The following is a 24,727-nucleotide window of genomic DNA, read 5'->3' on the forward strand; positions in this document are numbered from 1 at the left end:
ACTGTATTATTGTAGCTTATGACAAAAGAGTTTTCAAATGTTTGATAAGTGTGAGAACATTTGAAAAGAATCTGTAGGTGTGTCAGTTTTGTTCAAGCTCAGTTTTCAGTAATGGCACATCATTTAAAAACTAGCCGCAATAAAAACCTATATGTGTGTGAACAATGTTCAAAAGTATTTTCTTTCCCATCACAGCTAAAGATACATATGAGAACTCATACTGGTGAGATGCCATACTCGTGTGACCTGTGTCCAAAAGCATTTTCTTTCCCATCACTATTAAAGATACATATGAGGGCTCATACTGGAGAAAAACCATATTCCTGTAAATGCTGCTCGCAGGCATTTTCTCGAAGTTCAGATTTAAAGATGCATTTGAGAGTTCATAGTGGTGAAAAGCCATATTCATGTGACATGTGTCCAAAGTCATATGCTAGGGCTAAACATTTGAAAAGGCATTTGATGGTTCATACTGGTGAGCCCCATTCGTGTGACTATTGCTCGAAGGCATTTACGAACTCGACAAATTTAAAATTGCATACTAGAATCCATACTGGCGAAAAGCCATATTCGTGTGAGTATTGTTCCAAGAAATTTGCAAGAATTTATTATTTAAAGATACATTTGCGAATTCATACTGGTGAGAAACCATATTCGTGTGAGCATTGTTCGATGACATTTACGTGCTCTTCAGCTTTAAAAAGGCATTTGAGAGTGCATACGGGCGAAAAACCATATCTGTGTAAATTTTGTTCGAAGACATTTGCCAACCCATCAACATTAAGGGATCATCTAGGTCGACATACTAGCCTAAAGCCCTATTCATGTGAATATTGTTCGAAGGGCTTTATCGTATATCGAGTCTTCAAGGCACATATGAGAATACATGCCGACAGAAAGCTAAATGAATGTCAATATTGTTCCAAGGCATTTATTAATGCTTCAGCATTGAAGACGCATGTGAGGTTTCATACTGGTGAAAAGCCATTCTCGTGTGAGCTTTGCTCAAAGGCATTTTCTCAAGCTTCACATTTAAAGATACATTTGAGAACCCATACTGGTGAAAAGCCGTATTCGTGCGAGTATTGTGGCAAGACATTTTCTGTACCCGCACTCTTAAAAACGCATTTGAGGGTGCATACTGGCGAAAAGCCATATTCATGTGAATATTGTTCAAAAACATTTTCTCAGTATGGAAACTTAAAGTCGCATTTCATAGTCCATGCGGGTGAAAAGCCATATACGTGTGATCACTGTTCAATGGCATTTTCTCGCAATTCAGGTTTGAAGAGCCATATGATGATCCATTCTGGCAGAAAACCCCATTCCTGTGAATTTTGTTCAAAGACATTTTTGCGGGCTTCTGAATTAAGGAGACATTTGAGAATTCATACTGGTGAAAAGCCATATTCTTGTGAATATTGCTCGAAGACATTTTCCAATGCTGTAAGCTTAAAGAGCCACATGAGGTTACATAATGACAACAGCGCCAAATCATATTCATGTACATATTGTTCAAAGAAATTTGGTACATCCTCAAATTTAAGAACACATTTAAGAATGCATACAGGGGAAAAGCCATACGCGTGTGAATATTGTTCTAAGATGTTTTCTATATCTACAAACTTAATGAAACATTTGATATTTCATACCGGCAAATAACAAATTAAAGTATTTAACGAATTAAAGTATTGATAACGAATTAAAGTGTTTTTTCATATGAAGCTTTTTATTTATTTATTTATTTATTTTTTGAGGACTAATAAATTGACATAAGACCAGCCGAGCTGGGCTAAGTGCCTGTTGCTGGTCGTTACATTTGTATTTGTTTCAGGTTCAGATCCTTCTTCTGTGATTTTTAGTACTTAGATTTTTAGTGAAAAGTTTTTCTTTATCATGCCATATTCAACTGCTCATATCAATGCTATTTTCACCATCTCTTTTTTAATTTTTGCTCATACAACCCTTCACTTTTAGATGATTCAAATGAAAAACTTTGATGAAAAAATGGTTGTACATTTAGGATCTTTTTTCGTTTATTTTTTCTTATTGTAAGTTTTAAAAGCTATTATTTCATTTAATTATTTATTTTTTTGTTGTGGCTATGCTAGTTAAATAGTGTTTTACATTTTTTCAGTTTACTATTTTTTATTTCTTACGGAATTCCGCCTGCAAAGCATATTTGAATCTAAAAAGTTGTTTATGGTATTTTCTGAAACAGGCTTTATTTGTATCAAAAACAAAAAATGTGATAATTGTGAAATGTAAAGTTGTGTTTCCGTAGTCTGTTTCCTTTCTTTAATGAATGTATGTAATTTTCTTGTGTTATTTGTTTCCTTTTTGTACGCATAAGAAAGTACTCGTGAACATTTTCCAATTTTGACGAATTTACGCATATTGAAATTAATCCATTTTGACAATTTTGGAAAACGTCTCTCTGGGTTGTGTAAATAAAGGGGAACCTTTTTTTGTTGGTCGCTCTAGCTTAAGAACTAATTTACAAAAATTTATGCACTAATTTACCTTCATGTGCAGGGCCTGATTAAGTCACAGTCCTGCAGATCATAGTCCTGTGCACCACAATAAGGTTAAGTTTCTTTCTTTCGGCCCTGTTTTGGAAATTACTTCTTTCAAAGTGTGCGAATATTCTTGTGATGAATGCACCCAGGGTTCGCCAATATATATCAATAGATATATATCATGATATATATCACGATATATATCCGATATTTATTTAGAAAATATGATATTTTGATATTTATTTTTTCAACCACAGTATTTTCAAAATAAAAATTATATTAATCATAGTAATATTGTTCATTTATGTTTGAAAATAACCAAAAAGTTAAGTACTATATTTTTAACATGTATAAATACATCTTTAATATAACAAAGTTAATATAATATTCCTTTTTTATTATATATTCATAAAGTTATTAGTAATGTAACAATTTTAATTCCAAGCAAAAGTACTTAATTTAATATTAAACATTGATCAGAAAAAAAGAAAATGTTCTATGGCTATGCACCAACTAATGCATATTTTTTATTTCTCAGCCATGTTATAACTGTGTAAAACCAGCTAACAGAAGAAAAATGAGTGAAACAGCTAATGCGAAATTAATTCCATTAAAATTGATTGAGATGTCCAATTAAATGTTAGATATACATAATAAAAGAAATCTTAATTTTATGTCTACATATTGTAATAACAATATAAGAAAATAAAGAGTGTTTTGAAGATGCATTTACTATTTTGAAGACTTGAGTTTGGGCCGATTGAAAATATCGGATATATATCAAAATATCCGATATATATCAAAATATCGGATATTTTTGAAAATATCATGATATTTTCAAACCCTGGGTGCACCAAATTTTACAAAGACCTCAGCATCACGATGACTTGATGAGACTCTGCCCATGTGCATTAGTGCCCCTTAGTTTTTAGGCCGATTCCTCGAAAAGGAAAGGGGTGGAATAGTCGAGCGTTTTTCCTATTTATTAACGATTGCTATCTCAAGAATAAAAGCAAGGGTTCAGACAAAATTTTCTACGCTGGTAGTCCTCGGAAGGGAAGAGTGCTGAATCATTCTTCGTGCCAATCTGTCCAAAGCGAATGGTGCAGTCAAACATTCTTTCTCGTTCATTGTGTCTGCTATATCTCATTCAAAAAGTAATGCAATGATTCAGATGAAATTTATTTGGTATACAAGTGAACCTACCCTGAAACAAGCACTGGTTCAATTTTTGGTGGCAACAGCTCTAGGGGGGATGACCGATTTCTGCCATCGTTTGCGCGAGTTATAATCAGCTTACTTAAATAAATGCTGTGAAAGACAAATTTTATTCACATTTTTTAATCACAAATTTTATTCACATCGACCCCGATGTGATCTTTTTAATTAAAACGTTCAAATAAAAATCCCGCTCTCTTCCCTTTTCTTCAAAGAAAAAGAACACAATAAAAATAAAAAAAAATTAGAGCTCTAGAGCAAATCGAAAATACTGTCCCCCGTAGAAAAAAGAATTTAACTCAAATACGCAACGCAGTTTATATAAAACCAGAAGAGATAAAAATTTATTTTGATATAAGAATTTTGTACCCCAGAATAGCTGGCAGGTGGCAGAATTTTTTCCTACTTGCTTGACACTGTTGTTATATATTTTGGACCATTCACACAATATCTTTATAAATTATTGCCTATGTGTTATTCTGATGTATAAGCTATATTATTGTAAAGGTTCATTAAAATCCATTCAGTAGTTTTTGCGTGAAGGAGTAGCAGACATTCATACATATACAAACTTTTGCGTTTATAATAAAAGTTAGATTCTTCCATGTGTACACCACTTTAAAGCTAGTGTAAGGATTAGTTCAAACCTTCACTAGCAAATTAGATGGAAGAATTAAGATCAAGTTACATGGGTGAAGTTGGATCAAATGTTACCTCCAAAACTGGCCTAAATATAAAAATTCACAGTTGCAATGCCACAGGGAAACCTGATGAAACAGGGAAAATGCAGATATATTTTTTAAATTGATGTTACTAAAAACAATACTACAATATATAAACTGCTATTCAGTTTTTTTTTTTTTTTTTTTTTTTAATGTGTTGTAAAAGGAAAAAAAAATTGTTTTATGAGTCATTCTTCAAAAAGTGTAACTTTTCTGTCACACGCCTTTTACAGTAAAAACTTTAAGGAACTATTCGTTTAACAATGGTTTTTAATTTCATCAAAAATATATCTGTTTAAACTTACCAACAATTTTTTTTTAATTTTTATTTTAGTATATTTTTGGTTCACAACATGTGAATTCTCACCTCCGTGACATGTCACACACCTTGTATGACTGTTTATGTTGCTTAATAGCTTAAATTAAAATTATATACTTATATGTTTATTATTCCTTTCACAAGTGTCTGAAATACTAATTGTTTAAGTCGATTTATTTTTTTAATATTGTGTTTTAGTTACTTTTAATAGGACAAGGAGTCATGTCACACAATAAATTCTCACCTCGGTTACCTAAACACATAATGCCATTCCTCATTAACATGTGGCAGTAATGACATCAAATTTTATTTTCCATGATACAAGGGAGCCCCCTTGTTTATTTTCAGCCGTAGTTGAAGATTTTTGTCGCAAAACAAGAAGACAGATTTTGCTTTAAAAACTTATTGTGGGTTATTCTGACTTCTCAACTCCATGAACTTCAATTTCAGGGATGTAAATTAATGTAAAAAAAGAAGTGAACATGTTTTCATATGATAAACATGTGCAGATTGTATCAACGAAAAAAAAAAATCCCTGAAAAATGTATCTATTTAGGCCTTTATTAATTGGAAATTCCTCACCTCCGTGACAAACCTTATCAATGTCATTATTTCTGAGATGAAAACAAATGATGGAGGGGAAATACATTAATAACGGGCATTCTGGCAAAATTATTAATTGCCAGTATATCCTCAAATTTACTAAACTAATTAAGCTGTACTTTAATTAAGAGAGCTTAATATTATATTCTCACTAATCATTAAAATAGCTGATTGTTTGCACAATTAACAAAATAACTACTTTGATATTAAATTGGCCTCGATTTTTAAATGTTGAAAGTCTTTTCTTTTTTTTTTATTTCCGAGAATAAGGCATTTTTTTAATTTATGAGTAAAATGATTGGAACTTAACTGGGTATTGTTTATATTTACTTCTAGTAAGTAACACTTTCATGTAAGAATGAAAAAAAAATGATTTGCGTTCAGAAGTTACGTTTTCTGGAGAGTATCCTTATTTGACATGCATCTCGAAGTTTAATTTAAAGAGCATAAAATTTCTGATCGATATTAGTTGTTCAACTTTGCTTTTTTTTTCTTTTAAAGTCCAAGTTATGAATGGTAAAGAGAAGTGTTTGTTTTTTTAATATAAAAAGCAAAACTCAGTCACTGCTATTATTTCAGTTATTGTGAATTCTTTATTTTCCATTATCTTCATTTGTTTGTCCCCAACCACACGTGTGATGAAACTATCGGGATATTAATGTTGTTTTTCAAATATTAGTATTCATTCGTTTGTGATTCTGTATATTCATACAGGGAAAACACATTGAATGTTTCCCCCAGAATAAACTTAAGCTGCAACTTTTGACATTCGACAAACTACTAAGAGAAACATGTAAAATAGGTGAGGTGTAATGTGTGTTATACACGTATCAGTGATGATAAAAATGAAAATTTAGGTATTGGCATCACGGTACCCGAGATTAAATCCCCTAGAGTCAAAATCTCAACGTGCCATTTTTGATGAATCAAACATGGGACAATAAAAAGATACCATGGTATAGAAATAATGCTCAAATGCATCTACAACATTAAATACTTAAATTATAACGTACAAAAAGAGTGCTCCATTTCTGCTTCCAGTTCGACCACCATCTCTCTGTAGCACAAATGTATCAGGCAGTGAAAAATCTCTTTGCAAACATTTAAATATAGTCAGATCAGGATTGTTGGTGCTCGGCCTTGGACGAATCCACTTCAAAACCAGTTGAAGACAAAATAAGCGTATGTTGCTACAATCTAGCTTTTTTTTTGTGAAAGGTTATTGTTTCTTTAAAGAATAAATTTCAAAGGAAAATTTGCGGGAAACTTCCTTGTGGAGAGCATACTGTGCAAGTTTCGATTTGCTTATTGCATTAACTTGCCCTCCCCATTTCCTACGCCTACAAATTCAATGTTTTTGTCTCTTTTAATGAACGCCAACTATGTTGACCAGGAAACCACACGATATGTAAGAGAGCCGTCGAAATACTTTGTACGAAGAAATGAGTGAAATACGACAACTTTACTTTTAAAATGACTCTAACGTTCCTGGGAAATAATTGACAGCTGATTTGCCCAATTTCTGCCAGTAACATGTATTTATTTATTCAGAAGCTAATGCTTCAGCAGTAAAATATTTGCAAAATATGATACTTGATAATAGGGAAGTTTTCGATTTTTCAATTTTATTTTTATATGATAGAGTAACATGTATGGACATCATATGTGAAAAAATTTTTGCGATACGATAAGTAGTTTTTTTTAAATTAATTTTTAAAGTTCAAGCGCCTGTGACGTCAGATGGCATAGGAAGTGACGTTATGCGCCTTCCGGTAGGGCAGAAGCCGAAGGTCACGCATTCGACTTCGAAGACGAAACGTAAAAGGCTATCTCCTCGCATTTAACTTCTCGCGTTTTTGGAACATTAAACCTCTCATCCTCTCGGAAATATTCGAATATCCTCATTGATGTTACATGAGGAAGATTATTTAGATTGTGCTTTAACGAATCCGGTCTCCATAGTGTGTTCAAAAGGATTATTGAATTTCTAAAAAATATAAATATCAGCGCGCTCAAAATATTCCTAGCGAAAACAAGGGATCTTCGGGGGAAGGCTGCGCGTTCGCGCCCTGTGACGTAGGCTAGTGACGTTTCAGAAGCGCGCACTTTTGCGCGTGGATTTTTAAAAATTCATTAAAAATCAACCACGGTGTTCTAAAATTCGGCGATGGTGAATTTTTTAGTTTTGAGGGTCAATTAACAATATCCAATAGCCAAAATATGAACATTTAATAGGTTGCAACTTCCCTATTAGTTGGAGTGGTAAAGATCCTTCATCATTATCTTCTTCAGAATCTGCAGAAGCAGGCTCTCCACGAACAGCTTGAAAAATCGCTTGGTAGAACAAGGATTCACACGTAGTTTCCATTTTCTTCAATATATTCAAGTAATATTTCATCTCCTCCCAGATCACATTAACAAAGATTTCAAAATTATCCCATTCGTTGGTCACTTCAGTTTCGTTTATGAAACCACAACTCTTAAAACGGTTAATTACTACTCCCTGCGGGAAAAGGGTTTGAGCTTCCTAATGGGCAATGTAACAATATCTACAAGGTTCAGCTGTTTAAAGGAATGGAACTTTTTTTGAATTACAAGCTTTCCTTCCTCGGTATTTTTTTAAACAATGGGTCTGCTAAGCGTTATTACATATTCTAACAGAAAGCTAACCCACCAGGCGGTTTTCACTGACTCGAAATTACAGCAACAAACAAATATGATGCGTCATCTACCGGAAATTTTTTATGACTTCTTTTTTTGTAGATGTGAATTTATAGCCTTGGTCTAGTTCGTTTCTTTGCGAAGCTCTGCAGTGCAACTCGTATGCAATCTGCGGTGTTTCCAAGATTTAAAAATAATAATAATAATAATAATAATAATTACAACTTGAAATTTTTTCGTGGACATAATAGGCTCATAGGAGTTGTGAGTCCGATACTCTTGCTACAAAAATTTAAGCTTTTGAACTTTCCATCTCCCTAGCCTCTCAGATGTGTGTTAATGGTTATTAATCAGGGTTCGTACGTTCCTTCAAAACTCCTCCAATACTCCTTCATTCAGGAAATTTTCCTAAAGGGCCCTTCAAACTCCTTCATTTTTGTTTCAATTCTTTCAAAACTCCTTCTTTTTTAGTTCAAGACGACTTAATTTTCCTCTATGACAGTGACTTAAAATACTTCAGTCGACAACTTAACATCGTCACTAGGGCAAAGGTATATTTACGATTTGATGTAGTAATTTCGTATATTTATTTTTTTCATAAAAATGTGATTTACAAATTGAGTATAGGAGTCGTAAAAGTTGAAGGTGAAAATATTATTAGATTACTAAGACATTTCATAAGTGAAGTAAAACATGGTTAAATGCTGCTTAGCTTTTTTTTTTTTTTCAAGTTTTATAACTATTGCTTTTCCCTCCACCACACTCTCAGCAGCAAAAGTCAGTTTTTCTAATTATTATTTAAATATTTAAAAATACATTAGTAGATGTACTATATTAAGCAATTGTGTTAAAGAAAACAATTGTTTAGTAAATCGCAGTTCAGACAATGTAAAAAGGGTCATCCATGAGTGATGTTATAACTTGAGGGGGAGCCAGGTTTATGAAAATATGACAAGGGTTAGAGAGAGGGTGATAAAAAGTGACATCACATAGTTGTTACAACAATATGTTATGACATGTGACGAGGAGTAATAAGCTGAAGTGTGACACTTTGTGACAAAGGGGAAGGGGGTCAAATACGATGAATAAAAGTGCAACACCATTTAAGGACAGCCCATTAGTACTCCTTCAAAATCTCATTTTACTCCTTCAAAACGCCTCCAAAAATCCTTCATTTTATTTCTGAAAGTGAGTACGAACCCTGTTAATATAATGCTCCCTTTCCCTCCAAACAGAAATAATGGCTATGAAACTCAAAAGCTCCAAAAAAAAAAAAAAAAAAAAAAAAAAAAGATGCATCATTTCCAAAAAACAAGGTAGGGGCAGCAGAGTGATAGGCGAATTCGATGGTCATATTTTAGCTTGGGGTCATTTAAAAATGCTTAGAGTATATTGTCTGGAACGTTTTGAATGGAGAGGAGGGGGATTGCCGCGGATTGTAACTAGCTACTATGACTTTTTACTAAAATGTTAGCGCCTTTTAAGATCTAATTTAAATCGGGTTTTTTAATTTGAAATTCTGAAAAACATGTTTTACATTTCTTAATCAAAATTCTGATTTTTTCGAGTCTTTAGCTGGAGATCATAATGCTTTTAAGAAATGGATTTAAAGCAATTTAAATAAGAATTTAAATGGTTTTTAATGTTCATAAAAATATTTTAATATGTTAATGTTAAAAGTTATTGTATTTTTGCCACTTTTTTGAAGTTTAAACCAGAAATTTATTTTAATGGTTGTGCGTTTTTTTGTTATTGTTTCAAGAATTAATGTCAGAAAACATCATTTAAATATTTTTTAAAATAACTCATCACATATCACAATCAATGCTATACCAACTTCAGCAGTTCTAGAGGTTTCTCAACAGATGACAAAAATGTATGCACTATTTATTCTTTCACGTTAAAAATTCTTTTACGCTGAATTTTCATTCAGCGTAAAAGAATTTTTAACGTTTTACGATTTAACGTTTTACGATTTAACGTTTTACGTTTTAACGTTTAACGATTTTTAACTCAAAAGTTAATACATTTGATGTAGCTATTTAATGAGTATTGTTTTCCTTTGTCTTTATTGTGCTTCAAAAGAGAAGCAAAACCAGGGACCGTTTCAAATTTAAGCTTGAAAATATTAAAATCCACTCACAATGAGTACTTTCAAATTTATTTTGGGAGGGGCCAGGGCTCCTTCGGCACCCATCTTAAATACGCCCTTGCAGATCCTCGATTTTTCCTAGGGGAGCAAAACCATAAAGTTACTGCCCACTCTTAGCCCTTTATTCAAGTTTCTTTGTCAAGTTAAAAAAAAAAGAAAAAAAAAAACACTTACAAAAGTGGGATGAATTTATAAAGTGTGAAATAGAAATTATATACTGAGTTTTTTTTTTCTTGTGCAAATTTTTGCTTTGAAGAGTAACGATGACGAAACGCAAATTTGAACTTCTATGGTGATTGACAACAGACAAACGACCGAATTATAGGTTGCGGGGGGGGGGGGGGGGTATGCCGTTGTGAAAATTCTACCGGAAATAGTAGGAAATCTTTTTAAAAAATTCCACTCCATTCGGGTGGAGCTAGTATTCCTATATGAAAACGTGGTGTGAAGCGAATGGTTAACTTGGGGATCAACAGAGTCTCTATTTGAATTTCTGAAGAGTAGGGACTCTGAATCCATTTATCTATCTTATCTGAACACTGCGTCTTGGCGCTTAATGAAATAAAATGTAATAGTGTTGTTTTGAATTTAATTTCGCAAGTTTAATGTGTAAAAATAATTGCTACCGGGGGGTTTTCGAATTTCGTGCTTGAAAACTTATAACTCTCTTTGTAGGATTCTTGAGAGAAAGATAAATACGTTTTGGAATTCGACCTGGGAATAAACATTTCTCTTGTTCAGTGCTGAGATCCAGGAAGCTTGTCAACATAGAAATTTCAATTTGTTCTACATCTTTACATATTATCAAAACAAGTAAGTTTAAACTTGTTCTTATTTTTTTATTAACACAATATATTTGTAGGGGACATAGCACAGCCTTGATTAATTTTTGGTAAATAGATAAATGACACTTTCACGTTGATGGAAAACGTGGTTGTGAAAAATGAGAAATGGTTGTAGACGTTCCATAGAAATAACAGCCGCTAGGAATATAAAATAAAAGTGTTATAATGGAAACTTGAGTTAATATTTGTGTATTTGTGTTATATATTATAAAGAAGAAATACTAGCGGCCACATTTTTTTGGTGACCCGGACTTTCTTTTAATATTATGTCAAGTTCTAAAAAAAATGAAAACTCGAAGACTGAAAGCCAGTTGTATAGCGTTAATTCTTCCGAAGCTATGAAGGTGAGCATAAAAATTCCCCATTTTGGACTGAAAAACCTGAAATTTGGTTTTTTCAAATAGAATCGCAGTTCCAAATTAATAATATAACAAATGAAGCAACTAAATTTAATTACATCGTTTCGCAGATAGAGCCGAAATATTTAGAAACTATATGGGACATTATCGCTGATAAATCCGAGAATAAATATTCACTTACAAAAGAACGTTTGTTAAATTTATTCAAAGAAAGCGAAAGCAAATGATTGAAACGTCTTTTTGCTGGCGTGGAAATTGGTGACTTAAAGCCAAGTCATCTGTTGCATAAAATGAAATCTTTGGCGACCAATGACATTTCTGAGACTGTAATGAAAACATTATGGATGGAAAAACTTAGAGATATATATAGAGATTTTTAAATACTTCTTAAATTCAGTCATTAGTTGGAGTTTGAAAGTCCTCTTTTATTCTTAATGACAATTCTTCAACAGTAAGTATGGCAAGACGACTGGTTAGGAAATATTAAAACATAGAATTTCTTATAAACTGTTAAAACTGAATCCTCTTTTCAATCCATTTTCGTGCTTTTAAAAGTGAAAAGTGTATTGTAACAAGCACTTAATTGGAACTTTGCTAAAGGGGAGTGGGGTCCATGGTTACATGAACTTTAAAAGTGGAGGAATGCTAAATCAGAGGCATAAAGTGCAAATTATATTGATTCATACAGGTGACAACAGATAATCCAATTAAAACTACAATAATTAAGATTAATTTGCTAATCAAAATTTATAGATTTTAAAAATTAAAAATACAGTGATCTCTCGCTTATACGCGACCTCTGTCCTACGCGTTTTTCACTTATGCGTGTTTTTCTCACGGGCCCGGCCAGCGATATAGGAAAACAATGTTAACTCTTGTTCATTTATACACGAAACCTAAAATGCACCTTTCACTTATGCGCGATAAAATTTTTTTCAAGTTTTAGTTAAATCGCCTATTCACGCTTTGCTTATCTGAAGATTTGTACTAGTCTTGATGTCTCTTGGAATGCTTTCACACACCTTTATTCCTATGTTCGAAAGTGTTTCCAAGATTGCGTTTTTTTCGCGCAAGTGTGCGATTGGGGGTGCAGTCAGTCTTGTGATTGACATCGAGAGGGGAGAACGAGTTACATGCGAAAAGTCTTGGTGAAGCGGAAAGCATTGACATAGCCTATCGAGGATCTTTTGTATCCTCACAGACTATGACACTGATCACGCGACAGTTTTTAGGTATTGTGGAATTCGCTTACGTACTGTACAGTGTGTAAAAAATAAAAAAAACGTGCAACTTCAAATTTTACATTTTTATTGAATTACAATGCATAAATGGAAATTATGTGCTTATTTATTCGTTAGTATCAGTAGTGTACTATTAGAACTGTTGATAACTTACTGTATTTAAGCTTATTTTTGGGGTTTTTCACTTATGCGCGAATCTCACTTGTGCGCGAAAATTTCGTTGTCCCCTTTGGTCGCGTATAAGTGAGAGGTCACTGTATTTGTTTAAAATTTTATTTAAATCATTAATTAAATAATTGCCAATTTATATTGCTAACACACATAAGTTTATTATTATTTATCTTTTATTTCCAATAGTGGAGAAAAAACATTTTTATCACCTTAGCATCCTGCCGTACATCAGGGCATATTTTATCGAAATTTGACTGTGTGGGCAACTCCAACTTCCTCAGAAGGGGGGGGGGGGACTGTAAATGTGCAGTTTATGTTAGTTGAATAATCGTCAAAAAAGAGTTGGGGTGTGAAAATTGGAATAAGGGAAATTATTGCTAATGGTCGTTTTAATACAAATACAAATACAAAAGTGACGACCAGCAACAGGCTCTGGGCCCAGCTAGACTGGTCCTAGTCAATTTACAATCCCCAGTGAAGATCAATGGCCCTCTTAAAACTATCTACACCCATGCTCATTACCACCTCTTCCGGTAAACTGTTCCAAGGTTCCATTACCCTGCTAAAGTAATAATTTTTCCTAATATCCATGTTAGCCTGAGATTTAAATAGCTTGAAACAATGACCCCTTGTCCTGTTTTCAGTGCTAAACTTTAGCCCCGTAACATCTTTCATTTTAATAAATTTAAACAACTGAATCATGTCCCCTCGGTCTCTTCTTTGCTCAAGACTGTACATTTTTAGCCTTCTCGGCCTGGAATCATGGTCTAAGTGAGAAAGTCCATTTATTAGCCTTGTAGCTCGCCTTTGAACCCTTTCCAATACATTAATGTCTTTCTTAAGATAAGGAGACCAAAACTGAACAGCATACTCCAAATGGGGTCTTACCAAACTTCTATATAAGGGCAGAAGAACTTCTTTAGATTTGTTTGAAATAGATCTATTGATAAACCCAAGCATCTTATTGGCTTTGTTGCTAGCAATGCTGCACTGTTGGCTAGACTTTAAATCCTGACTTATTAGGACCCCCAGATCAGTAACTTAGTCTGCCTGACTAATGACTGAACCTTGCAAATAATAACTTGTACACTTATTTCCATGCCGTTGTTCGATAGGAAAAGAGTGTAAAGAACATAAACGCTGTGACTCAGCGTTTAAAATAGTTCAAACAGTCACTGAGTTTTTGAATTTTTTAAATTTCATTCATTATAATACAACCATTAGAACCATTTGAATCTAGTTTCTTTTTCTTAGGTTCACCAAAAAAATGCATCTTTAATAGAAATTTGCTGCTGTGATTTTCTTTTAGCACTCATGCTTGCATAATCGATCAAATGCAACTGCAACACAGAATATAGTAGAGAGCGTAAAAACGAATGCTTCAAATGACCACCCATTACAAGCTTTGTACAGGACACATGGGGCTGGTTTCCCCCCCAAAAAAATGGCTACCTATGGAAGATTACGTGACGTCAATCTACAAAACTCTGTTTACGTGCTGCCATCTATGAGTTTTGGAGTGTGAGACATTGTTGTTTAATAGTTTTTATTTAAAAAACCTTTACTTGTAGGAACGGTTAGGGGTCACGCTTATATTTTTATAGAAAAATAAAAATATATAGAAACACATAACCGATGGAAAAATTTAGGAAAATGTAGGTGGGCAATTTTATTTGACTGTGTGGGCAATTGCCCAAAAAAAAACCCCCATTAAAATATGCCCTGCTGTACATTATGTTAACTGATGCTTCAAAACTGTTTTAATCGTATAAATTTCACAGTAAAAGTAAATTTAAAAACTCTAAAGGGTTTTAAAAATTATGATTGTGAAATGTAGGTGATAGTTAAATAAAGTATGAAATCTATGCAATATATTTTAAAAAAACAAAATGCTCTTATATTTATTTTTGGCTATCTATAGCTGTAGAAACCGTCTAAATGCTATATAATTCCGCACTGTTAACGGATTCGAATGAAAGTGGACCAAATTCAATCATTTTGTGCTGGGTTGGTATAAATACAGATTTTTTTTTTTTTTTTTTGAAAAACCAAACGTTTTTTTCTTTTTGTTTAAACCAGGATTTGTTGATTTAAATAAGCTTGATTTAAATCGTGCTAAAATCATGATTTAAATCAAGTGATTAAAAAATCATTGATTTAAATCAATTAATTTGAATTAAGTGGTTTTTTTCAACGTTAAGTGATTTTTGCCTTAGTCGATTTTTTCCCTGGGTATTGCAGCGCCAGGCACCATAAGGTTTACTGTATGAAATATACAAATAAGACGACTTGAGATCATAAAACTAAGTAACAGGACTTTTTAAAATTAAAATTATCTCCATTCATCGATTTATTAAAAAACGTTAATATAATATGCTTTTCCCATTCCCATCCAAATCTATCTCCTTCACCCAAAGAAAAAATGGTGGCAGAGTTTTTCCCACGTTTTTCAAATTCAAAGTTGCATACTTCATAGTTTTTTTTTTTTTTTTTTGAAGTATCAATTCATGAATAGTTAAAACAGCAATAAGTAACTATTCAGTGCTGACTTGAACTCAATTGAACCTAATAAACCTTTCCATTAAAATTCTCGGCTAATGCCTTAGTTTCAAGACTTTTTTGAACCATGACGTGTATTTTGGACATCTAACCTTAAAACGGCGCTCTTCTCTCTATAGCTCAGTAACAAGGCCAGGGTTTTAGTCCGGGAGGGGGGAGGGGATTTTTATATCGTCTCGATGTCTCTTCCAACGAAGCAAAATACAAATACAAATACAAATACAAATGTGACGACCAGCAACAGGCTCTGGGCCCAGCTAGGCTGGTCCTAGTCAATTAATTAGTCCCCAATGAAGATCAATGGCCCTCTGAAAGCTATCCACTCCCTTGCTCATTACCGCCTCTTCCGGTAAGCTATTCCAAGTGCCCACGACCCTGCTAAAGTAGTAGTTTTTCCTGATTTCCAAGTTAGCCTGAGATTTAAATAGCTTAAAACATTGACCCCTTGTCCTGCTTTCCCCGCAAAAATTTAATCCATTTACATCTTTCATTTTGATAAATTTAAATAACTGAATCATGTCCCCTCTGACTCTCCTTTGCTCCAGGCTATACATGTTAAGCCTATTAAGTCTGGTATCATAATCTAAATCTGAGAGTCCCCTTACTAATTTAGTTACCCTTCTTTGAACCCTTTCCAATACAAAAATATCTTTCTTCAGATAAGGCGACCAAAACTGAACAGCATACTCCAAATGAGGTCTTACTAAACTCCTATATAAAGGCAGAAGAACTTTCTTAGATTTGTTTGAAATAGATCTATTGATGAACCCAAGCATTTTGTTGGCTTTGTTACTAGCAATACTGCACTGTTGACTAAACTTGAAGTCCTGATTTATAAAGACACCCAGATCCATAACATTTTCTGCCTGATTTATGACTGAACCCTGTAAACGATATCTCATACGCTTATTTCCATGACCTAAGTGTAGCACTTGACATTTCCCTACATTAACTGCCATACCCCATTTATCTGCCCACTTAGTAATATGATCTAAATCCTCTTGCAGCTGTTTTACTTGTTCTTCATTTTAGACAATCCCCATAACTTTTACATCGTCGGCAAAACAATTCATGCTTCCAGAAATATTTTCATTGATGTCATTCATAAATATAATAAACAAAAGAGGCCCTAAAACTGATCCCTGAGGAACCCCACTTAAAACATCACTCCAATTAGAATGATTTCCTCTCACAACTACTCTTTGCTTCCTACCAGTAAGCCAATTTCTAACCCAAAGTAAAGTTTTTCCTCCTATTCCAATGTCAGCTAACTTGCTGAGAAGAGCAACATGCGGTACCTTGTCAAAAGCTTTTTGAAAATCAATATAAACAACATCCACACATTTTTTGTTATCTAAATAAAAACGAAAACTTTGGTTTCACTGAGTTTGCAAGCAGGAAGTGTGCTGCAGCCTCACACAGCCTTCCACCAAAAAGGGCAAATAGGGAACTGATGATGTTAGGAAAATTTATGGTGCAGAAAGTTTGGAAAAACCATCATAAGAAATGGAGGAAAAACCTTCAGAAAATATAATTCCTACTTGTTATCCGCAATTTTTGGATTGACAAAAAATGCTTTTTGTAAAACTTGAGTAGCTTGTGCATTTCACACTATTCAAAAATTTCAAATGTACTTTTCATGTTATGAGGAATTCTTCAAAGCATACAAGTAGGTTTTAACACTTCCAATGATGCAAGTATGCTGCAAAAAAACATTTTCTCACTAAAAATTTATAAAAACAAAGTTAAGAAATTCTTTGTCGCAGGAAAACTTAGAAGCTCTTTTGTTGATGCATGTAGAAAGGAACACAACAGAATGATGTCTTAGAGGAAGAAATAAACGATTATTTGTGCAATCGAAGCTCAGAGATAGCTAGGCATGTAAGCATTTAATTAATTAATTATTTTTTAAAGTATCAATTATATTATCATAAAATATATATTTTTTCCGCCCTTTGTATATACGAAGCATGTTTTTAAAGTAAGGTCCGTTTTGAAATAAAAAAAGCATGAGTACAGATAAAGCAAGGAAATTTATTGCACAAAAATCTACCACGCTTACGCTATTTTTCGACATTGCTTCCGTGGTTTTCCAAGCATTTGTCATAGCATGGTACAGGTTTTTGTATACCTATTCATACAAAGTTGCCGCCTGTGTAGTCAACCATGAGGGCTCTTACAGGGCTTTGGCTGGGACGTTTTTCAATTTTGAACATTCTCTGGTCTTCCCTGTTCACAGCAGCTTTCACTTGTTTCCGCATTTAAAGTCTTCCCTAGGTGATCTGTGGCACAACAGCAATAATGAGCTGACAGAACATGTTACCCCATGGTTGACTATGCAGGCGGCAATTTTCTATGAATAGGTATACAAAAACCTGTACCATGCTATGACAAATGCTTGGAAAATAATGGGAGCAATGTCGAAGAATAGCGTAAAGGTGGTAGAGTTTTGTGCAATAAATTTCTTTGTTCTATCTATACCTGTTCTTTTTTTTATTTCAAAATGGTACTTACTTTAAAAATATGCCTTGTACTTATGTAATATAAAGTGAAAGTAGATGCAAATAATATTTAATCATAGCTACATTTTGCAAAGAAAAATTATTACTTCATTGAATGATTCAGTTAGAAAACAAGAAATAGGGTTTGATTATTCTCTTCTTCCACTCATATAATGTAAAAAAATTCTAGGGCATATGAAGAAAAAAAGTATTTTACTAAAATGCAATTTTTGTTGCCTGAATTTACGTTTATTTGGCATTTAGTATTATTACAAAGAAATGCTTATCTTTCTACTCTTCATTTGAACAACTTATTTTTGTAAATCATAATTAATAGTATAGTATTTAATTTAAATAGAGCAGTTTATCTTTGAGAAAGTTTATAAATGTGTTTATGCATCGAAAAGCATTCAATCAACCAGCTTATATGGTTTTAAAAATATTTTATTCCAATGAATAAAATTAAGTGAACAACACCCAACTTTATGATTTAGTTAGCCCTTAGTTAAGCTTTCAAAAAAGGAAGAAAAAAAATTGGAATGTATTCACATTTAATTAACAGTCCCAAAAAGTTTTTTTTTTTTTTTTTCAATCCGAGTATATACATTTAAGTTACTAATGTATAAGTAGTAGGTAGTTTTCTATGTAAAAATATAAATTGTTTCTTCATCAAATGTATAAATGTATATTTACAACTGTTGAAACTAAAACCGTGAGTTAAAATTCATTAAATAAACTATGATGAAGACAAAAAAGTACAAGTAAGTTTGTTAAAATATTTTTTTTTTAAATTTAATTTATTATTTGCACTGAGTGAAAATATTGGATATGTATCAAAAATATCATGATATATTTGAACCCTAATAATAAATCAGTCGACAGCAAAAAGGACCTTTTTGGACAAGGTTTGCTGTTGCTGCCATGGCTTTCGAAGATACACAAGATGTTTTTGTCAATGTGCACTGCTTGCTATAGGGCAAGTATAAGACATGCATCAGAATCGGTGATTGCTCTTTCAAGCAGTTACTGGTACTTTGTGTATTCTGCAATTTCTTGTAACTAAACACATTTCAAACATTCTTATTTTGTGTAGTATTTTAAGTGTTTTCATAAATTAGGAATTTTTTAAGCTTTGCACATTTTGGTTACTCTCTATTTATATGTAGGGGAAGCTAATGTTCCCATGGACAAAATTTACTTTTCAATTTTTGCTGGTCTCTGAATGGGTAATCAATCGGTAAACATTTCTAGCGGAATGTACAACTTTTCATCTAATTTGGCAATTTTTGTCAGATAAAAATTTTAAAGCTTTCAACTGCAAAAAATTTTCTCTTAAAAACCACCATTTTTGTCCGTGGATACAACACCCCATTCACCTGCGGACAGGGGTCTTTGTATCCATAGACATATAAAAATAAATAGATAAATAGGTCTGAGGAACTCAATACATTTTCATAAGCCATTTTATATTGAAATACTTCAAATTTCCATTGAAAATAACACAAAAAAGAAAAAAATTAACAGAAATTAAACTTTGAAAATTAAACAAAAACCTAAGGTTTTGACCTTTTTATAAAAATTATCCTTCATTTTTAATGTCAGTGAGCTCTTTGAAAAAAATAAGTTACTCTTAAGAAAGCCTACTATGTTTTTAAACAAAAAATTAACTGGATATGTGACTACTATGGCTCTCTATGTACCTATATAATGATTTCAATTTATATGAAAATTGAAACCTTCAACCAAATAAATTCACTACAAAAACTCAGTTTAGATTAACCAAACAAAAACCCAGGAAAGTCGACTTCAAATGAAAACAGCTGGAATTTACGGTCTGGTAGATCATACAATAGGTGGAGGTAACTTCAACTATACATCTTCAAGCCCTAGTTCAAATTCATCATCATTCTTGATAGTAAATTTCAGATGGTGATGAAAAGGCACCGCTTTGAGGTAGTTCACTTTGTAAGAAGACTCAAGTGTGACCCAAGAATACTAAAAATTACCGTCCGTGGGTACACATGGTTATGTGTCTCGGGTACAAAAGCATGCCATTTTGGTTTTGCATGCCACACCTGAGGCATACAAACATCATGTGATCAACAAGACCACAGTTTAATGAGATTAAAAATCAGAAACAACATCTTGAAAACATAGGGTAACATGATACCTACAATGATAATGAATCCACGATGTACAAAAAAAAAAAAAAAATTATACATGTATGTATTTTAAATGTTCTAAATAACTTTTTTTCCAGTGTGTTTAACGATAACTGTATCTCAACAGTTGACACTAACAAGACACAAGCTATTATACAGCTTGAGGATTTTGTATTTTCCAGGGAGGAGGTTTTATTTCATTTGAAAAAGATTAAAGCAACTAAAGCTCCGGGACCAGATAATATCTATCCAAAAATTCTAGTTGAATGTGCAGAGGAATTAGTGGATGTTATTTTGAATATTTTCAATGTTTCTTATAACTCGGGGACGGTGCCAGAGGACTGGAAGCTGGCTAACATAACGCCACTCTTCAAGAAGGGGTCTAAAGGTCTTGTTGGGAATTATAGACCTGTAAGTTTGACTTCGGTGATTTGTAAGATTTTCGAAACTTTGATCAAAATTAAGATCATGATGTTCTTAGAGACTAATAGTCTGTTGACTAGTTTGCAGTATGGTTTCAGGAAAGGTAAATCCTGTACTACTAATTTATTACATTTCTACCACAAGGTTACCTCAGCTTTAGATAACAAAAAATGCGTGGATGTTGTTTATATTGATTTTCAAAAAGCTTTTGACAAGGTACCGCATGTTGCTCTTCTCAGCAAGTTAGCTGACATTGGAATAGGAGGAAAAACTTTACTTTGGGTTAGAAATTGGCTTACTGGTAGGAAGCAAAGAGTAGTTGTGAGAGGAAATCATTCTAATTGGAGTGATGTTTTAAGTGGGGTTCCTCAGGGATCAGTTTTAGGGCCTCTTTTGTTTATTATATTTATGAATGACATCAATGAAAATATTTCTGGAAGCATGAATTGTTTTGCTGACGATGTAAAAGTTATGGGGATTGTCGAAAATGAAGAACAAGTAAAACAGCTACAAGAGGATTTAGATCATATTACTAAGTGGGCAGATAAATGGGGTATGGCAGTTAATGTAGGGAAATGTCAAGTGCTACACTTAGGTCATGGAAATAAGCGTATGAGATATCGTTTACAGGGTTCAGTGATAAATCAGGCAGAAAATGTTATGGATCTGGGTGTCTTTATAAATCAGGACTTCAAGTTTAGTCAGCAGTGCAGTATTGCTAGTAACAAAGCCAACAAAATGCTTGGGTTCATCAATAGATCTATTTCAAACAAATCTAAGAAAGTTCTTCTGCCTTTATATAGGAGTTTAGTAAGACCTCATTTGGAGTATGCTGTTCAGTTTTGGTCGCCTTATCTGAAGAAAGATATTTTTGTATTGGAAAGGGTTCAAAGAAGGGTAACTAAATTAGTACGGGGACTCTCAGATTTAGATTATGATACCAGACTTAATAGGCTTAACATGTATAGCCTGGAGCAAAGGAGAGTCAGAGGGGACATGATTCAGTTATTTAAATTTATCAAAATGAAAGATGTAAATGGATTAAATTTTTGCGGGGAAAGCAGGACAAGGGGTCATTGTTTTAAGCTATTTAAATCTCAGGCTAACTTGGAAATCAGGAAAAACTACTACTTTAGCAGGGTCGTGGGCACTTGGAATAGCTTACCGGAAGAGGCGGTAATGAGCAAGGGAGTGGATAGCTTTAAGAGGGCCATTGATCTTCATTGGGGACTAATTAATTGACTAGGACCAGCCTAGCTGGGCCCAGAGCCTGTTGCTGGTCGTCACATTTGTATTTGTATTTGTATTTATGTTTTTTTTTTTTACTTAGGTTCTTCTAAAATTGAAAAAGTGATAGAATCTTACTTGTTCATTTGATAGCATTGAAACCTCCTGATATATTGGAGAGGGTTGAGACCCTCACGTTTAACCCCCCCCCCCCCCCCCCCACACACATCCCATCTCTCTTGACAATGCCCGGAATTTCCCGACCAACGTCCGTAGGTAGAGCCTACAGCAGCTTCCTCTAATGTTTAATTATATGATTGTTTCATATTTTTTCCCCATATACTTTTTTATGATCAAAATATTTAATTCTGAAACATTCTTTGAATATTTCTCCCTGATTGTAATTAAAGTCTTTTTTTTTTATGTACATTAATTGTTTTTATTATTTTCAGTCCTAAACCAGACGTCAGATTTCGACAAGCATAACAAACATCGGACAACTGTGATATCGCTTTTGAACACCTCGGAAGGAGTTGAATGAAATAAAAGTTTTAAGAAGTTCAAGTACAATTTTCTTGACTTTCAAGACTTTAATGAAGAGTTGTGTTTCCTCAGCCAAGCAGTCAACAGTAAGAATGCCCAAACTGATATGAAAAAGTGATTGTTGCTAAAAGCCCCCGAGTCTGTTCCATAATGTTGATAATTATGTCCAACATTGCGTTTTTTTCTTATACTCATCTAAATGACATAAAAAATATAAAAAAAACCTGGGGTATAATTTAACATTTAGGAATTTAGTTTTAGTGCAATTACAGTAGAATACCTTTATAATGCTGACCTGTATAATGCAATTCTCTATAAACCGCACAACTTTTCAGAAGTAAACAATAAGTTTTGAAGTTTAAAAAATCCCTCTGTTTTGCCTTGCAACCATAAAAATTGTTAGGAAAATTAAATTTTGAATCAGATTTTCATCTTTTCATCTTAATTCAAAGCTTTTAAATGAAAATTAGCATCCACAGTAAGCAGAAAATACCAGATGGTTCTTGAAAATGCAGCTGTTATGCAAACCATGAAGGTAGCAGAAGTGCAGGATATTTCACTTTCTTGTAATAAAGAAACATATTTATTTGTGAATGACTCATTGTAATATAAGTGCTTTAAATACTCATTGCAGATAGAACTAATTCTGAAGTGCTAATATATATATATTCTGAATATTAGTTTAAAAACTTGTGAATGACCTATATAACGCCAAAACCTGTATAACGCAAAAACTCTGGTCCCAAGGTGTGCGTTATAATGGTCTTCTACTGTAGTTTGTTCTTTTGTGCCCCAACAAATGCAAGAGGTCATATTTGATGAACACTCAACTCTTGTGGTTTCCGATTGAAGGCATTTTCAAGTACGTCATCACTGATAGTGAAATTGAAAATCCCTCTTTGCGAGAATCCAATCTTATGCATTTTCTGCTAACGCACTTTTACACAATTCAGCAATGGCAAATCTCATAAAAGTCGTTGTAGGTGAAAAGCAGCATTCATGTGAACATTGTTTAAAGGCATTTTCTTGCGTTGCAGAGCTCAAGAAGCATAAAAGCGTTCATACTGGCAAGAAGCCATATCCTTGCAAACATTGCTCTGAGGCATTTTCTAACAATTCAAATTTAATAACACATATCAGGATTCATGCGGAGAAAAAGCCATTTTTGTGTAAATATTGTTCAGAAGCCTTTTCTGATGGCTCACGCTTAAAGAAACATTTGCGAGTCCATAGTGGGGAAAAGCCTTTTAAATGTAAACATTGTCCAGCATCATTTTCTGGCTATAGATCCTTAAACAAACATTTGGCAGTCCATACTGGTGAACTGCCCTTTTCTTGTAACCATTGCTCAAAATCATTTTCTTCCGGTTCAGACTTGAAGAGGCATTTGCGAGTCCATAGTGGGGAAAGGCCTTTTAAGTGTGAATATTGTTCAAAGACATTTTCCGACTCCACTTGCTTAAAGACTCATTTGAATGTCCATACTGGTGAAAAATCGTACTTGTGTGGCTATTGTTCTAAGTCATTCACTCAATCTTCAAATTTAATGACACATATGAGGATTCATACTGGTGAAAAGCCCTATTCTTGCGGATCTTGCTCAAAGACATTTGCTGCCAGTTCGGGCTTAAAGAGGCATTTGCGTGTCCATACTGGTGAAAAGCCTTATTCTTGTGAATCTTGTCCAAAGGCCTTTTCTGCACCTTCAGACTTAAAGAGACATTTGCGGGTCCATACTAAGGAAAAGCCTTATTCGTGTGAGTTTTGTTCAACTTCATTTACCGACTCCACAGGCTTGAAGACACATTTGAGATTGCATACCGGGGAAAAGCCTTATTCTTGTGAGTGTTGTTCAAAGGCTTTTTCCCAGGCTTCAAACTTAAAGCAACACATGAGAGTTCACACTGGCAAAAACCATGTGCATGTGAATGTTGTATAAAGGCCTTTTCTGCACAAAGAGACATTTGCGAGTTCATACTAGGGAAAAGACTTATTCGTGTGAATTTTGTTCAACGTCGTTTGCCAACTCCACAGGCTTGACGACACATTTGAGATTGCATACCGGGGAAAAGCCTTATTCTTGTGAATGTTGTTCAAAGGCTTTTTCCCAGGCTTCAAACTTAAAGCAACACATGAGAGTTCACACTGGCAAAAACCATGTGCATGTGAATGTTGTATAAAGGCCTTTTCTGCACAAAGAGACATTTGCGAGTTCATACTAGGGAAAAGCCTTATTCGTGCGAATTTTGTTCAACGTCATTTGCCGACTCCACAGGCTTGAAGACACATTTGAGATTGCATACCGGGGGAAAAGCCTTATTCTGGTGAATGCTGTTCAAAGGCTTTTTCCCAGACTTCAAATTTCAAGCAACACATGAGAGTGCACACTGGCAAAAATCCATGTTCCTGTGATTAATGTTTGAAAGTGTTGAATGAAGCAGGATGAGATTACATAAGAAGCCATGCTGGTGAAAAGTGTGTTTTTAATTTATATTTGTTGAT

At 33.6% G+C, this 24,727-nt stretch overlaps 1 protein-coding gene across 1 annotated transcript; it reads left to right on the plus strand.

The window, feature by feature from the left end:
• Positions 1–291: 291 nt before the first annotated feature.
• LOC129227863 (zinc finger protein 271-like) lies at positions 292–24,405 on the plus strand. The gene is made up of 3 exons (XM_054862482.1): positions 292–475; positions 23,599–24,102; positions 24,260–24,405. Exons 1-3 carry the CDS (start codon positions 292–294, stop codon positions 24,403–24,405), a joined length of 834 nt encoding a protein of 277 aa, XP_054718457.1.
• The last annotated feature ends 322 nt before the right edge of the window (positions 24,406–24,727 follow it).

This window comes from Uloborus diversus, chromosome 8 (genome assembly GCF_026930045.1).
Source record: "Uloborus diversus isolate 005 chromosome 8, Udiv.v.3.1, whole genome shotgun sequence".
NCBI classification, from domain to species: Eukaryota; Metazoa; Arthropoda; class Arachnida; order Araneae; family Uloboridae; genus Uloborus; species Uloborus diversus.

What these genes read in the sequence shown, in the direction of transcription:
- LOC129227863 (XM_054862482.1), top strand. Translation starts at nt 292, where the DNA reads ATGAGGGCTCATACTGGAGAAAAACCATATTCCTGTAAATGCTGCTCG. An exon ending in GCATTTGATGGTTCATACTG is followed by an intron (nt 476 to 23,598) that starts GTGAGCCCCATT and finishes CTTCCGGTTCAG; the next exon opens with ACTTGAAGAGGCATTTGCGA. An exon ending in GGCTTTTTCCCAGGCTTCAA is followed by an intron (nt 24,103 to 24,259) that starts ACTTAAAGCAAC and finishes CCAACTCCACAG; the next exon opens with GCTTGACGACACATTTGAGA.